This window comes from Martes martes, assembly GCF_963455335.1.
Source record: "Martes martes genome assembly, chromosome: 7".
NCBI lineage: Eukaryota > Metazoa > Chordata > Mammalia > Carnivora > Mustelidae > Martes > Martes martes.
This window is the reverse complement of record NC_137894.1, coordinates 108,796,872-108,814,080: the sequence shown is the minus strand read 5'-3', so window position 1 is coordinate 108,814,080 and position 17,209 is coordinate 108,796,872. Positions and strand designations below refer to the sequence as shown.

General features: G+C 39.3%; 1 protein-coding gene across 1 annotated transcript in view; it reads right to left on the bottom strand.

The window, feature by feature from the left end:
* The window catches only part of SYNE2 (spectrin repeat containing nuclear envelope protein 2), a 328,404-nt gene that overhangs the window by 222,645 nt on the left and 88,550 nt on the right, over positions 1-17,209 (bottom strand). Inside the window, exons 8-11 of the mRNA XM_080809784.1 lie at positions 15,313-15,509; positions 9,089-9,189; positions 7,252-7,353; positions 4,848-4,985 (exon numbers count right to left, since the gene is read on the bottom strand). Of these exons, the coding sequence (XP_080665910.1) occupies positions 4,848-4,985; positions 7,252-7,353; positions 9,089-9,189; positions 15,313-15,509 (538 nt within the window). The remainder of the gene's footprint in view (positions 1-4,847; positions 4,986-7,251; positions 7,354-9,088; positions 9,190-15,312; positions 15,510-17,209) is intronic.

Genomic DNA, 17,209 nt, shown 5'->3' with positions numbered 1-17,209 from the left:
ACCAGTCAGAGAGGAAAAAAATAAAACAAGACGAAACTAGAGAGGGAGATAAACCATAAGAGACTCTCAATCATAGGAAACAAAACTGAGAGTTGCTGGAGGGGAGAGGCGTGAAGGGATGGGGTAACTGGATGATGGACACTGGGGAGGGAACATGATGTAATGAGCACTGGGTGTTCTATCCAATCGATGAATCACTGACCTCTACCTCTGCAAGTAATAACATAGTATATATGAATTAACCGAATTTAAATAAAAAAAAATTTTAAAGAGCGTAGTTTTTTATCTGAACTCACACAGCTCTATTCTGGTTTTTACGGCATTCTCATCCCAAAGACACCCACCCCCACGAAGATCAAGCACAATTAATAATGTGTTTCATTCAAATGACTTCCCCTAATGAAAGTATGAGTTTTTAAAAAAGAAAAAGAAAGCACGAGTTTTAAATCTGTATTTCTCTTTCCATTATAGTTCTACTGAATGAATTGCCACAATTCTTAAACTGATTTTAAATAGAGGAAAGAAAAAGCAAAATTACACTTTTAAAAGAATAGGGTTATCTGATTCATCACTAACTGACTGAAAAATATTTATCGGGTGCCATCGTATGCAGGGAAAATATCAAAAAGAAACATATGAGCAAATACCCACGTATAAAGATGTTAAACGAGGAAAAGGCTAGGGTTCTTAAAGGCAGTCAAATGGAACTATTCATAAACTAGAAGCATTAAATGTTATAGTTCTCACATTGTTTGCTCTTTTTTTTTTTAGGTTTATTGAGGTATAATTGACAAAACTGTAAGATATTTAAAACGATCATGGTGATTTGATACACATATACTTCGTGGAAGGATTCCCACTACCTAGTAATTTAACACATCCAATCATTTCATGTATTTATCTTTTTTTTTTTTTTGGTGAGAACATTTAAATTCAACTCTTTTAGCAAATTTTAATGATTTAATACAGTATTAATCAAGTACAGCCATTATGTGACCTTACTCAACTTAAAGCTGGAAGTTTGTACCCTTTTACCAACTTCTATTCCCTCTACGCTCCAACCCTGACAACTTTTCTCCTTGCTGTTTCTGAGTTTGACTTTTTTTTTTTTTTAAGATTCCACATGTAAAGAATATCATGTTGTATTTTGTTTTACTTTCGTTGCTTGCAAGTTTATCTTCTCAAACAACATAGGGCAAAAGGCAACTCTACAATCTTAAATCATTAAGTGTATGTGATTAAGCCTCCAGTTGGAAAAGAATGAAAAATATTTTTCATTATTATGAAATGTTAATATGTTCTTTCATTATACCCAAAGTATTTGTGCGTTTGCCAAAATAAGTCAGAAAGTTGCTACATGACTGAGTTAAAGAGAGGCTAAGAACAACAGCTCTGGTTCAACTGATGATCTTTTCACAACTAAAAGAACGCTGTATACATTCTGGATGGACTAGAACTGTTCTTTCTGCCTGGGAGCTGTTCTCTTTGTAATGGTCAGAAGAGGAAAAGTGGAAGAGGATATTTACCTTTTATTTTTCTTCTTTCTCACTTATGACAGAAAAAACTGGCTCCACGCTTTCTTAAGTTTGGAAATTACTTTTGTATTTGGATGGAAATTTGTATCTGGTCTGCCTTGATCTTGTCAGCTCAAAATAACATAATATTGCTATTTTGCATAGCTGGCTTAAAATGAAACCATTTACTGTGATGCTCCGAGTTAACTGTGTGCTCAAACTGAACCAGAAACTGTCTAAATGGTATTGACTTTTATACACTTGATGGCTTCAAAGTTAGTATGTCTCCTTCGCCACAACAAGACAATGAGCTCTATTATATCCAACTAAGGAATGGATTTTCAAGCTATTATCAATTTGTGGCACTTACTCTTGAAAAAATAGTTTTTTAAATGTTTTTTTCATTATTCTGGGCACTTTTTCCAAATCATACTCAATAAAATCAGGCCAGGTCTTTGCGTCCTGGAACATCATTAACTCTACAGACAGTATCTTCTTCCTCTCCCATTTTGTTGAGTATTTGTAACCGAGAGATAACTGCCCTTTGTAAGGGTCAGTTTCAAAGCAGGGCAATGAGCCCTGCCCCTTGATGGGAAGGTTTCCAGAGCTTTGTCAGTTCTCCCAAATTAGGTACTTGGAGAGGGTGGCTCTTTTAAGCTAACCTGACTATTTAACAACCTTCCTAAATGATGTGAAATATGTATTCTGAAAGCAGGCTAGCACTCCTGACAGCCAAGAGGCTTGAGCAGGTATCAAAAAACTTTCCCAGGGCCAAAGAGTACTTTTGACTTGCAGACCATAAGATCTCTGTTGCAACTCTGTAAATTCACCAAAAATCATTTAATTTATCCATTTAAAATGAATGAACTGTATGGTATGTAAATTATACCTCAGTAAAGATGTTTTTAAAAAAAGAATGAAGGCGGGCACCTGGGTGGCTCAGTAGGTTAGGCCTCCAACTCTTGATTTGGGCACAGGTCATGATTTCAGGATCAGGAGATCAAGCCCCACTTCTGGCTCCCCACTCAGCAGGGAGTCTGCCTCAGATTCTCTCTCTAACTCCCTCTACCCCTCACCCTGTGCCCTCTCTTTCTCTCTCTCTCTCTCTAATGTAAGTAAATAAACCTTTAAAAAAAAAAAAGAATATAAGCAAAATAAAGACATTCAGAAATAAAAGAAAACTAAGAGAATTTGTTCCCCCAGACCTGCATTATAAGGTAAGTTAAAGTTTTTTCAGGCTGAAAGGAAATGAGTTCAGATGGAAACTCAGACCTCTAGAAAGGAATGAGGAACACTGGAAATGATAAACATCTAGGTAAATATAAGAGACATTTTTTTTCTCTTAATTTGTTTAAAATGTATGACTATTTTTAGCAAAAATTTATAACATGGTTTTGGGGGCTTTAAAACATGTTTGTGGCATATATATATTTATATATAAAGAAGGTATAGCATAATGACAAATAAATGAATCAATTTAATTGCAAGATTTCTACATAAAAAAGTTATCTACCTACGATGACTTCAAAGTTGTATAAGTAGACTATAAGAAATTTTTTTTAAGATTTTATTTATTTATTTAAGAGAGAGAGAGAGAGAGAATACAGAGAGGGAAAAGCAGACCCCCCACTGAGCAGGGAGCCCATTGTGGGGCTCGATCCCAGGACCCTGAGATTATGAACAGAGCTGAAAGCAAACTTAACTGACTAAGCCACTCAGGCACTCTACAGACTGTAAAAATTTTTAAGAGTTTATTGTAATCTCACTAGAAATCTGACACAAAGCAGTAGAGCTAAAAAGCCAATAGATACATTAAAGTGAAATTCTAAAAATATTAAGATAAAGCAAGGCAGGAAAAGAATAGAGATATAAAAGCAGAGGGAATTAACAGAAAAAATGAGTAAAATGGTATACCCAAATTGAATCATATCAATAATTCCATTAAATATTAACTAACGAAGCTCTCCAACTAAAAAGTAGAGATTATCATAATGGATAAGAAAGCAAGATCCAACCATATGCTGCCCATAAGAAATGCATTTTAAATATAAAGACTCAAATAGATTGAAAACAAATGAAGGAAAAAGATGTATCACACAGTCAGTGTAAGACTGGAATGGTCATATTGATATCAGACTAAGTAGACATAAAAAAAGAAAAGTATTACCAGAGATAAACAAAAATGTTTCACAGTAATAAAAGTGGCAATTCACCAGGGAGACATAACACTCATAAACATACACAACTAATAACAAAGTTTTAAAATACATGAAGCAAAATCTGACAGCAGCAAAGGAGTGATTCTATAGATTTAATAGCCCTCTCTCAGAAATTGATAGAACTAAGCACAATGTCATTCAAGACACAGATAATCTAACACTATCAACCACCTTATCTTAACTGGTATCTGTTGAATGCTATGTCAAGGGCACCTGGGTGGCTCAGCGGATTGGGCATCTGCCTTCAGCTTAGGTCATTCTGGGTGTCCTGGGATCGAGCCCTACTCAGGCTCCCTGCTCAGCAGGGGAGTCTGCTTCTCCCTCTCCCTCTGCCATTCCCCCTGCTTGTTCTCTCTCACTCTCTCTCTCTCAAATAAAAATCTTAAAAAAAAAAAAAAAAAAGCAAGCAAGTAAGCTGTATCAAATAACCACAGAATACACCAACATGCTCTACATCTGGGCACTTGGGTGGGTCAGTCTGTTAAGCGCTTGCCTTTGGCTCAGGTCATGATCCTAGGGTCCTGGGATCGAGCTCAGTGTTGGATTCCCTGCTTTTCCTTCTCCTCCCTGCTCCTGCTCTCTCTCACTATCTCTGTCTCTTTCTCTCTCTAATAAATAAATAAATCTTTAAAACAAACAAACAAATAAAAATGCACTACATCCTGGGTCATAACACAAATCCCAATCAACTGCAAACAACTGAAATCACAAAGATATATCCAGACACACATACATGTTCATCTTCACACATTCTCTCTATGCTTGTCCCTGACCCCCTTCAAGCATCTATTAATAGTGACACATGACACTGGTCCTTGGTAGAGATGAGGCTGCAGGTCAATCAGAATATAGATAATCTACTGGGTCAAACCAATCACCGGTGACAAATACAAAAACTTTAGATAAGCAGTTTCTCTAAGCAGTATGCTATAAATTTCTATTAAATATTAATCACTCCCCTAATGAGGCTATGGAGAAAATAAAAGAACACTCTCCCAAAGTTCTAATGTAGCATCTACTCTTTCACAGAATTTCTCACGGAAGGCTAAAGTAATCATCCAACAAACAAAGCTGCCTCACGAAAACGCTCCTCCAATCAGTATAACATAGTAACCTGGTAGGTGAGGCTGTCCCAGGCTTCTCTCAGCTGTAACTGATCTTCATTCAGCTCATCCAGATTCCTTTTTATTGGCAGGATATCCAAAAAGGGCTTTTTCTCTTCATTGAATGACTCCAAAAAGGACAGCAAACACTACAATCGGAAGAATATTTTAAAGACAGAAATTTTAGATCAGTTTCTGAAATGTAATCCACTATTTTAAGGTCTATAGCTATAGGTCACGTTGAAATGGATCCTCTCACTGCTCTGGTGTCTTTCGTCAGTGCACCCCGATCACTTGAGTGCCGTCACAGTAACAACAGGTCACAGCTTGTGTCTCAAGTCAGTACTGCTGGATTTCTACTGGAAGGGGTTGGCCGGGTCACCCAGCTCGACAGGATGATTCCTGATGCCACATGGAAAATGTGAGTTGGTATGTCCTCCCCAAACATGGATTCACGACAAAATAAGGATGAGTGGAAGAGAGAACTATACGGCAGCAGCGATCACGTGTCAACGTGTCCATGATTAACTGCATGTGAGCCAGTGCTACCCAAGTCATTTTATAAAGGACCTCAGAAAATACTCTGTCCCTGCCTGCAAAAATTTAATAAATAAAGCTTTCCTTGGTTCGGATTGGTGCAAAATGTTAGTGTTGAAGAGTCATCAATTCCAGAAATAGTATTTCAAACATTATTCATCATAATTGGCAGCATTTTAAGTTAAATTTTATGAATTGGAGTGCCTGGCTAGCTCAGTTGGAAGAGGATGCAACTCTTGATCTTGGGATCATGAGTTCGAGCCCCGTGTTTGGAGTAGAGCTTACTTTTAAAAACAAACAAACAAATAAATAAAAAGATTAAGTTTTATGAGCCAACCAAGGGATAATTATTGTAATTCTGATTATAATTTCATAAAGTCTTTTATTTAAGAAACCTGCACCTGTGGTACATTACTAAATCAACATTACGTGAGAGCAACGCACTTCCAGGGGACGCTTAGCACCTCGTCAGTAAAAAACATCAGGCCAAGGGCGCCTAAGTGGCTCAGTTGGTTAAGCATTTGCCTTTGGCTCAGGTCATGATCCCCAGGTTCTGGGATCGAGCCCCAAGTCGGGCTCCATGGTCAGCAGGGAGTCTGCTTGTTCCTCTCCCTCTGCCTCTGCCCCTGCCTCTGCCCCTCCCCGTGCGCACTCTCTCTCTCTCTCATAAATAAATAAAATCTTTAAAAAAAAAACCACATCAGGCCCGAACAAAGATAGGAGCCCAGAAGCTGAAGCAGTTCAGATGAAAGGAAGATAAGAACGTCCTGTCCCTTTCTTCCCTGATGCCTCTAAACCAACAAGGATGCTGTCACCAGCAAGTTGCACCACCCGTTGCATGGCAGGGTCGGAAAGGCTGGCTTCATCTGGCAACCTCAGACAGGGAAGCCGTTCTTGGAGGGGCTCTCATGCGTGCGAGTCTGTCTGCTTTATTCAGGATGGAGGACTGGTGTGGGGCAGAGCTGCAGAGCCGGGGGGTTCTGAGGAACCGAGTGGAAGAATCCTCACCTGGGCTCCCACGGTACCGGGAATAACGGCCTAACCTGGAGAAGCCCAGGATGCAAAGAGAGCCGGGCTTCAAAGCCAGACTTCACTCAAATCCCACCTCTACCTCTCAGTAGCTATGTGACCTCAGACACGTCGCTTGGTGCCTCTAAGTCTTGTCTTTGTCTGTAAAACTGGACGAGCAATCCCACACTCACGGTAAAATGCTCGTCAGCAAGGCTCCTGGTACAGAGCGCGTGTTCAAACACAGGGACAATTAACAGGCGTCATTTTTCCTCAAAGGACACCCTGACTGTGGCCCTATCTTGTTATAATTCAGGGCTGGCTTCACTTCTGATTTCCTGATCTCTTTTTCATTCACTCTCGACTGAGGACTAGAAGACGTACTGTAAGAGGGAAGATCGTACATGTCCTAGGTTTGAGGGTCCTATGGCGTCTGTGGCGACACTTGACTCTGGCGAAGCAGCGTGCAAAGCAGCCGCAAGCAGTACCTGAGCGGGTGTGGCTCTCTTCCAGGAGCACTGGATTTGCAAAACCGGGTGATGGGACCCACAGACCAGTTTGCCACGCCCTGCTCTAAAATCCTACTGTTCAAAATACCTGGAGGACCAGGCATCAATACCTTGCTGGAAAGGCAGAGTCCCAGGCCCCACCCCAGAACTACTCCGTTAGAATCTGCACTTGATTTAACAAGATTGCGCAGGTCATTCACACGCGCATCAGAGTTTGAGAAGCACTGTCTCAGAACTCCATGCTAAAACTCGGAGTCTGGTTAGCGTTTAAATAATTACCCTGAAGAGGTTTTTTCCAAAAACATCCTACTCTTCCCTAACAGTAAGCTACAAATAAATTGCTGTTTAAAGTCATACTTACTTCATACTTTTTAGAGTAAGTCTCATTTTCTGAATCCTTTAGGGCTTTCTGTAGTTTTTTCTCTTGTAGAGTTAACCAGACGACAGCATCTTTCATCTTGCCCTAAAATTCACACACACGCATTTAAAACTACCCTGAATAGACTTGGAGATTTTTTTTTAATAATAAAATTAACAACTTCAAACATCAGTGAAATAATGCAATCATTACACACCAGTGACTCACGGTGCCAAAGAGGAATTTTGCATAACACCTTGAATTTTAAAATGGATTGAAACTAGCACCTGAACATAACGTGCTAAAGAGACAGGGCAAGCAAGCCCTTATTTATTTATTTATTTATTTATTTTTGGCTTATCCATTTCATTATTCCTCAATTTTAGAGAACATTATTCTAAATTACTCATTTATAGTAGGCCTTTCAAAACACTGCTTCCCAATACACCTAAATACAGGTTAATTCAAGAACTATTTACACCCAAATACGTGGACATCAAAAATATCTTGAGCATTTTAAAGACCCTAAAAATAATGCTGCCAACGGTTTGGGTTTGGCTGTCCTGTGAATGTGAGCAACAACTATTTTTTCTTAGATTCTTGCTTGCCTACATTTGAAAGCAAAATTTACTGCCAGAGAATAAAGCCAACGATGTTACATCTTATTTCCATTCTCCTTTAACCTTCATTTACTCTTCTCTTTCTATTAAGCAGGAGTGTTTTTTATATACTTTTGCATCTGATTTCATGGACAGCTGAATTTTTCATTTTATTTTTTAATAAGAAAATTAATTAGAAAAGAGTAGCTCCCCAGCAGGTCAGAAATAAGTGAACTGAATTATACGCCTGCGTCCCAGCTTGAGTTTCTGTTCCAGAGTCAGCAACAATCTGGCAGTGGGGCCTCAAATGTAACAGTTGGAAAAACATAGGCCTAAATTTGTCACATAAAATGTGACAATACGACTGCATGTAAACATGTCTGAGGAAGTAGTTTAAATAAATATTAAAATAATATTCAAAACCACTTTAAATTCACAGCACTCATTTACCTCCACAGCGACAGAATATGTGTAAATTTGCATCTCACTGATTTTTTATGAAATTTTCACCCACAACATTTTTGCGTACCTGACTGCAAGTCAAAGGAAAAAACGGAATAATCAAATGGCAAGCTGAGAGTGATTCAAGCACACCTCAACAGACAACGATGAACAGTAGAACACACTGGTTCCATTTTTCATAAATTACACAATCCCAGTTCTATGTAGTCAAAGAACAGGTAAAATGGAAATGTGCTAAAATTAGATTGCCATGATGGTTGCACAACTATGTAAATATACCAAAACCCATTGAATTGTAAACTTTAACTGGTTTAATTTTATGGCATGTGAATTACATCTCAAAAAAGCTGTTAAAATTCAAACAGACAAAAATTAGGTAGCTCTAGAATTTTTCAAAAGCATGCTAACCTTAATTTGTCTTCTAGAGTACCTATGTAAAAGTTATTTTAGATAATTCAGCAAAGTCTCATTAGTTACCACTTATAACTTAAAATTTTTATTAAAACAGGCAACACTAATCCACAGTGAAAGAAATTAGAATACTGGTTGCCCACGGTGGGGGGTACAAACGAGGAAGAGGCACCGTGGAACATTCTGGGTAGCAGAAATGTGTTACATCATGACTGTTGCATGGTTAACACGGGTGTAGGCATTTGTCAAAACTCACAGAACTGCACTTTTAAGCTCTACATGCAAATTATACCTTAATTTTAAAAATTAAGCCACTAGTAGGGTACAACAAAAACGCGGCTGAGTCATATTTCTAAGGAAGGACATACCTGAGCTTTATCTCTAGTCTCTGCCGCATCCTTTGAATACCGTAAAAATTGCGCCACGTAGGTCATGATGGACTTTTCGTCAGGATTAACAACATCCACATCTGCAAGAGATGCCACACCATCCATCAGCTATAACTGTGACTTACTGTAATTACTACACAAAACAGGCTAGACCATAAGACAGCCTTGAAATGAACCGAAGGAGTTAACCGGCCGTGCAATCTCTGGTCAGCGGCCCTTGCTCCAAGTCTGTGCAGTGGCCCACAGCTTAGATCCAGAGTCAAACAGGGCTGAGTTGGATCTTGCCAGTAGTATGCGCACAGCCTCAATTTCCACCTTGCATGCTGTCTGGATAAGGGCAGTAGTAGTCAGGGAGGGCAGAAAGGAGAAAATACAGCCTTCCTCCTTCCAGAGACACGATACGGAAACTCTTCCAGGAGAGGAAAAGTGTAGGAACATACAGCAAATGGAATCCATTCCCGTCACACGGGTCTCAGCAAGTATGCAGTAAAGCATTTCCAAAAGCATATGCTGGGGCCCCTGGGGTGGCTCAGTTGGTTAAGCATCTGCCTTTGGCTCAGGTCGTGATCCCAGGGTCCTGGGATTGAGTCTTGTGTCAGACTCCTTGCTCAGCAGGGAGCCTGCTTCTCCCTCTCCCTTTCCTTCTCCCTGTCACTCCCCCTGCTTGTGCTCTGTCTCTGACAAACAAAAGCATATGTTGTACGGCAGGCTTACTCAAGACATCCACAAGATTGTATTTGTTCATTTGCGGAACAAATACATTTACTGAGAGCCTTCTCTGGGCCAATCCTTGTGGTACATTAACAAAGTCCATGGTGAGATAAATTCGGACAATGCTGAGTTAAATAAAGTAAAAATATTATAAATCCCTTAAATGCAGAACTTCTCCAGATATACAATAAATCAGATAGATCACAAAATCACAAGGAAGTGATCAATACACTACAGACAAAATGAGCACATAATTTGGGGATGTCTTTAAGTATGTTGTCCAAACAATCAGGAAGATATTGAAAAGGAAAGCTTCAGTGTTTATTTATTAAATCAGTTAAAATAAATTAATCAAATATTTATAGAGAACTCACAAATGTGAGCTCACAAGCAAGAGAGGTAAGGCTGAGTCCTTGCCCTGGGGGGCCATACGTTTCATCACTGTATTCATTCAACAAGGGGATGCTAGACATTTTGAGTAAATGCCAGATGCCTTAAGACATTATCTGCCCTCATGGAGCTTACTGTTCGGAGAAAAACAAACAACAAACAAATATAAGACACTATGGGTGCTTTAGCAAATGTGTTTACTGGGCCCAATGACTGTTCTAATAGGCTGAGGGAGAACATGAATCTAATCTACATCCAAATAATAAAATACAAGACCGTAAACATACAAAAAGTATCAATAACAAGGTGCAGATGGAGTTTCAATAAGGAAGCATCCCTGGGGCGCCTGGGTGGCTCAGCGGGTTAAAGCCTCTGCCTTCGGCTCAGGTCATGATCCCAGGGTCCTGGGATCGAGCCCCGCATCGGGCTCTCTGCTCCGCAGGGAGCCTGCTTCCTCCTCTCTCTCTGCCTGCCTCTCTGCCTACTTGTGATTTCTGTCTGTCAAATAAATAAAAAAAAATAAAAAAAAAAAAAAAAAAAAAAATAAGGAAGCATCCCTAAGCACTGAGTCACTCTTTAACTGAAAAAAATATATAAGTAGAAAAGTAAAAGTATGGGACACCTGGGTGGCTCAGTTGGTTATACATCTGCCTTGGGCCCAGGTCATGCTCCCAGGGTCCTGGGATCAAGTCCCGCATCTGACTTCTTGCTTAGCAAGAAGCCTGCTTCTCCCTCTGCCTGCTGCTCCCCCTGCTTGTGCACGCTCTCTCTCTCTCTCTCTCTCTCTCTCTAACAAATAAATAAAATCTTTTTTTACAAAGTAGAAGTATATCAAGAGATACCTAAAATAATTAGACTGACTTAACTACATGTTTCTTTTTCAAAACTTTATTGTATATGAAGCTACGCATTGTGATTAAATGTCTTAATAAAACTGTCAAAAGATAATTTTCTTATTTAAATATGACAACAGTATTTGGTTTGCATAAATAATCATGATGTACTTCACATTTCAAGCTATTATTTAAGCCACTTAAAATGAATTATAGGCAATCATTTATAAGTACAAATTTGCCCTTTTTTATATTGTCTATTACATTATTTTTCTAGTTATTTTCACATACTGAACTAGAGAAAATATTTTATACTAATAAAGATAGAGAATCATAGTAGGAGAAAAGCATGAGAGAAAGAAAAAGGAAAGAAAGGGAAGGAAGGAAAGGAAGGAAGGAAGGAAAGTAGAAAGGAAAGAAGGAACCAAGTAATCAGAAAAGGGGATAGAATAAAACATAAGGGAAAAAAAGAAAAGAAAAAAGATAATGAAAAACCAAAAAGGAAAGAGAAAAGACAATGAAAGGAAGAAAAGGAAAGAAAGAAAAAACAAGGAGAGGAAAGTTAACAAGAAGAATTAATAACAAGCTGAAACTAATATAATGACAAACCTAACATAAAGATTTTGAATCATCAGGCTAACTGTTAACTTAGAAGTATCACCTAATTCAATGAGGTCCCAGAAGGCTAAGAACCAATAGCAACAAGCATAGTTCGCTCCAAGTAGCTCCGAGATCTTAGCCTTCTCACGCCATTCTCCAACCAGCGGTTGGCTGGAGAGAGGGCTGATCCCAGGCCTGGGGCAGGAAATGCAGGAGATGAGCCTGATGCATCCTGAAGGCCTGAAAATAAGGATGGGCTCGAAAACAACAAAGAAACACCACATGGGTGGGGGTATGTCAAAGGAGCACAGGAGCTAGCTGAGAGCGCTCCCAGGGGCTAAAAAACATTGAGCTTAAAAAATCTTTCTTAATTTGAGAAATAAAACAAAGTAATATTGGATTACAACCCAAAGTATAAAATAAAATGTCCACAGCCCCATAATGATATAAATCAATGGCTGGATAAATGAATAAATGCGGGAGAGAACAAACATAGTTCGGGCAAAAGCTTTGTAAATAATTTATATAGGTAACCTGCCCTCCGGGAGGCTGAGCGTAACTCTCCTCCGTGTGGGCTATGCAGCGTGACTTCCCTCCAAAGTGGATAACACAGGACGAGGGAAACAAAAACTAGCTTCACAAGTTAAAAAGCTGACAAACACGACCTCAGCCAGGTAATGAAGGTGAACATCACCAGTGATACAATGCTGACAGCACATTCCTCTCATACGACATGATAAGAATGGTCCTTTACCTCTGTGGTCTTCCTCCAAAGAACCCATAACCCCAGTCTAAAATGAGAAAAGACGTAACACAAATTCCAGAAAAGGGGTACTCTACGATAGACATGACCAGTAATCCCCAAAGCTGTCAGGTCATCAAAACAAAACGCTCTAAGAAACTGTCACGGCCAATCGCAGCCAAAAGGGCCATGGAAACTAAATGTAAGGTAGAATACGGGATGGAATCCTGAAAAGAAAAAGAGCATCAGGGAAAAACTAAAGAAATGTGAACCAAGCATAAAAATAGATCAATTTTGATTCATTAGTAACAAATGTAATGCACTAATATGTCAACAATAGGGAAAACTGCATGGGAACTTAACTAAATCTGCTTCCCAATTTCTCTGTAAATCTAAAACATAAGGTCTGTTAAAAACAAATGGAATGATATTCTGATAAATGCTGCCACACAGAAAAGCTTTGAAAAGATCACGCTAAGGTAAAGAAGCCAGTCACAAAAGACTACATTTATGAGACACATCCAGACTTGGCAAATCTATAGAAAGACAAAGAATTAGTGGTTGCCAGGGCTCTGTGAGTGACGTGTGTGTGTGTGTGTGTGTGTGTGTGTGTGTGTGTGTGTGTTAGAGGTTGAGAGAGGTGGGGAGAAATAGGAACGGGTTGCTAATGGGATGGGGTTTATTTTTGGAATGAAGCAAAGGTTCTAAAACTGATCATGATGATGGTTGCAAAATTTCACCGATATACTAAAAAACTATTGAATTGTACACTTTAATGAGTAAATTGTATGGTATGTGAATCACATCACAGTAAAGCTGTATAAAACCAAAAAAAGTTAAGTGACAAAGCCACATTCACTTAGTTTAGTGGTATGCTGGAGCCAGAAGGCTCAACTTGAGAGCAGATTATTGGATTTTCAGCACTTTTATAAGCTGGTTGTTAAACACAGCCAGCATTAAAAATTAAATTGTATAAACGCACAACCAAAAAAAATATTTTAGGTGTGCCTGGGTGGTTCAGATGGTTAAGAGTTTGCCTTCAATTTGGGTCATGATCTCAGGGTCCTGGGATGGAGCCCCATGTCGGGGCTCGGAGGGGAGCCTGATTCTCCCTCTCCTCCCCTCTTGCTGATGCTCTCTTTCACTATCTCTGTCACTATCTCTCTTTCTCTCAAATAAATAAAATCTTTAAAAAATATATATGTCTATGGGGCACCTGGGTGGCTCAGTCGTTAAGCGGCTGCCTTCGACTCAGGTAATGATCCCAGGGTCCTGGGATCGAGTCCCACGTTGGGCTCCCTGCTTGGTGGGAAGCCTGCTTCTCCCTCTCCCACTCCCCCTGCTTGTGTTCCCTCTCTTGCTGTGTCTTCCTCTGTCAAATAAATAAATAAAATCTTTTTTTAAAAATGTAAAAAAAAAAGTCTATATATTAAAATAAAGGTAATATATACTCAAAAATCACCACTTCCCAACTATTTTACTACATTTTACTATTACCTATGCTCTTGTGGTTATTTATCTCTATTGTACCTGTGTGACAGAAAAAAATAATATATAACGGTGTGTTAACGTTGCATATCTTTTCCCTACAGTGACTTCTCATTGGAATCAGCCGTGGTGGTAGTATTCAAACCACACACACACACACACACACACACACACACACCAGCAAATGAGGGCTTGATTTCTTGTTTTGTTGATTATGAAGAAAGGGAGAGAGAAAATGTTAATAATGCAGGTTAAACTTAGAAGTATGACCTGTTTAGAGCTGTTAAGTTGCACACGGCACAAAAAAAGTGAGGAAATATTCTTCCAGGACTAGATTCAGCAAAAAAGTCATTCATGTTGTTGAAGAACAAATGCAGTTGTGACAGACTTCTCTGCTGTCATACTTACTCGTGACCATAAGGAAATTATCCACCAGCATTCATGTCAGAACTCTACCTGTCCAGCAGCTGTAACCAGAAGTTGGCTACAGATGGTAGCAGGAGTTTGGCGAAAATCAACAAAAGCATTTTGGGGCTATATGCAATTTATAATAAAGTATAGCATATATTTTATTATTATTGAAACTATGTGCTGTATGTGCTCTGTATTAGTACTTTTTGTAATAGACCTGGGTATATATATACACACACACTCGTGCATACACACACATTGTTTTGGAGAGTCAGTCACACATTACCTACACCTCTATTACTCTGGTTATAAAGCTGAGACTAGAATTTGTATCTCTTAATCTGTTAGCTCATTTTAATCTTCATTAATCCTACATACCTCTTTTATGACCTTACTAGGATTTTTAATAAGCTTTGGTAAATAAAGAAACAACCCAATCCAAAGTAAAGTCCTTTTCTAAAGAAGTAAACCACTTTAATCTTAATTTTATGAAGTTAACATAATTATCTCTTTGAATATAACCAGTATTTAGAATTTTTACGGTCATTGTTCACGTTGTTCACGGTCGATGTAACACGATGTATCGAACATAATTACGGCAAAGCGGAGTCAGCCATAGAGGGAGAAACAGAAAAGGCAGTTTCTAACCTCATGGAAGTTCAGCTTTACTGAGGGGGAGGGAGTGGAGAGAGGAAATACGTTCGCTCAAAGAATGGATTTACTCGAGAGATTTTAGAACAGAATAAAAGAATCAAGGGAACACAGTACAGAGCATAATGAAAGAAAATTAAGATGAAAGCTCAAATTATTGCCAATAACAGCACTCTTTCCTTTCAGCTGTCATGTCATCCCTGCAATTATGGAGGTTAACAAATTGGTAGGAATTCTTAATTTCATGAAATTTAATACATCTTAAGTTTAACCCTTCAGGACTAAAATACAATGCCGTTTTGTTCCTTTATATACAGTACCGTTTTCAAGCAAACTTCCCACTGGACATTGTTTTGAAAAGAAAGAAGTTTCTTTACCTTCTGGTTCTAGCAATTTGGGGATTTTAAATTCTCGTTCCGCAATTCTGAAGGCCTCTTTCAGATTGTCTTTGTTGGATCTTTGCTTCACACTCTTCATGTCAATTAGGTCTGGTCGCAAGGCATGAATGACAGCCAAAAAAGCCATCCCATTTCTCCAGCTTGACTTAAAATCTGTCACACTGACAGACTCACACCTATCACCACAGGACAAAAACATGATAAGTACTATTTAAAGGAATTTACCAAAGCACATCTACTACATTCAATAATTAAAACAAATTTCAGTGAATCAAATAAATCATATAAATCATTCTAGGAAAACATTTTCTTTTAATCTGGTAGTCAGATGGAAGTAACATGCCAAGTTTGATACCACAGGACATCGGTTCTCAAAGTGTGACCCTGGGACAAGCGGCATCAGCATCACCTGGGCTGCAAGGGCTAGAAACACAAATTCTCAGGCCCAACCTCAAACATACCACATCAAACTCTGGAGGTAGATTGGAGATCTGTGTCTTTTTTTTTTTTTTTTAAGGATTTTATTTATTTACTTGAGAGAGATAGAGTGAGTGAGTGAAAGAGAGAGAGAGAACGCACACGATCCAAGGGAGGAGCAGAGAAGCAGACCCCCTGCTGAGAAGGGAGCCCGACACGGGACTCGATCCCAGGACGCTGGGATCATGACCTGAACCGAAGACAGACACTTAACTGACTGAGCTACCCCGGTGCCCAAGAGATCTGAGTCTTTGAAAGTCCTCCACAGGACCATACTCACTGAAGTTTAACGCTCTCCATTCAACAGTCCGTTGGCTCAAGACTGACTTTAGACCCCCCCCCCCATGGAGTTATGTTACTTTTTCCAGAGGAAACAATCTTCTTTCTCATTAATGCAAATTAACTGTTAGTCTGTGGCACACCAATGGCCAGCAGCTCACTGGATAGGCCTTGCCACTCCTCTGCTTAAAACCAGTCATGGCAGATGAACAGATGTACATACAACAGAATATTATTCAGCCCTAAATAGGAAGGACAGCCTGACATATTTTACAACATGGATGAACCCTGAAGATGTTAAGCAGAGTGAAAAAAGTCAGTCACCAAGGGGCAAATCCCATATGACACCATTCATTTAAGGTACCTGCAGTAGTGAATTCACAAAGAAAGTAGACCACTGGCTACCAGGGGCTGGGGGAGGGGAGAATGGGGGGAGTTTTGAGGTTTACCAGATGAAAAAAGTTCTGGAGACAGATGGTGGTGATGGTTACATAATAACTTAAAAGCACTTGATGCCGCCCAACTATACACTTAAAAATAGTTAAAATGGTAAATTTTATGTAGGTACCTTTTACTACAATAAAAAATAATGAAAAAATAAAAACCCACCTCTGTCATAGCTTATTAGAATAACACTTCTTACTCAAGGCCTACCACGATCTGGCCCCTGCCTCTGCCACTCTTACATCTCCCCTCTGAGGATCTCGCCTTCTTTCCTCTTCCTCAACACCATGCTCCTTGTAATCTTTCTGTGTGGATGCTCTTTTTCCTAGATCTTTATATACCTGAAGCCTTCTCCTTGAGGCCTCAGCTCAAAGGGTTCCTCCTCAGAAAGGCGCTCCATGACCGCCTCAGATAAAGGCCACCCTCCCACCCTTGACATTCCCAATCATCCTAAGTCCTTCCTGACCTTATTTCCAACTGTGGATATTGTATCAATCCATCCGCTACAATCCATCCGGCACAAGCCTCTGGAGAGCAACGGCCTTGTCTTTCTTGTCTATCGTGGTAGAATCATCCCCAACCAGTGTCTAGCATATAAAGGTGCTTAATATAAATATTTCAAATCACTCCATCCATCACTAATCTGTATTTGACAAGGGATCAATGTCTTATAAGA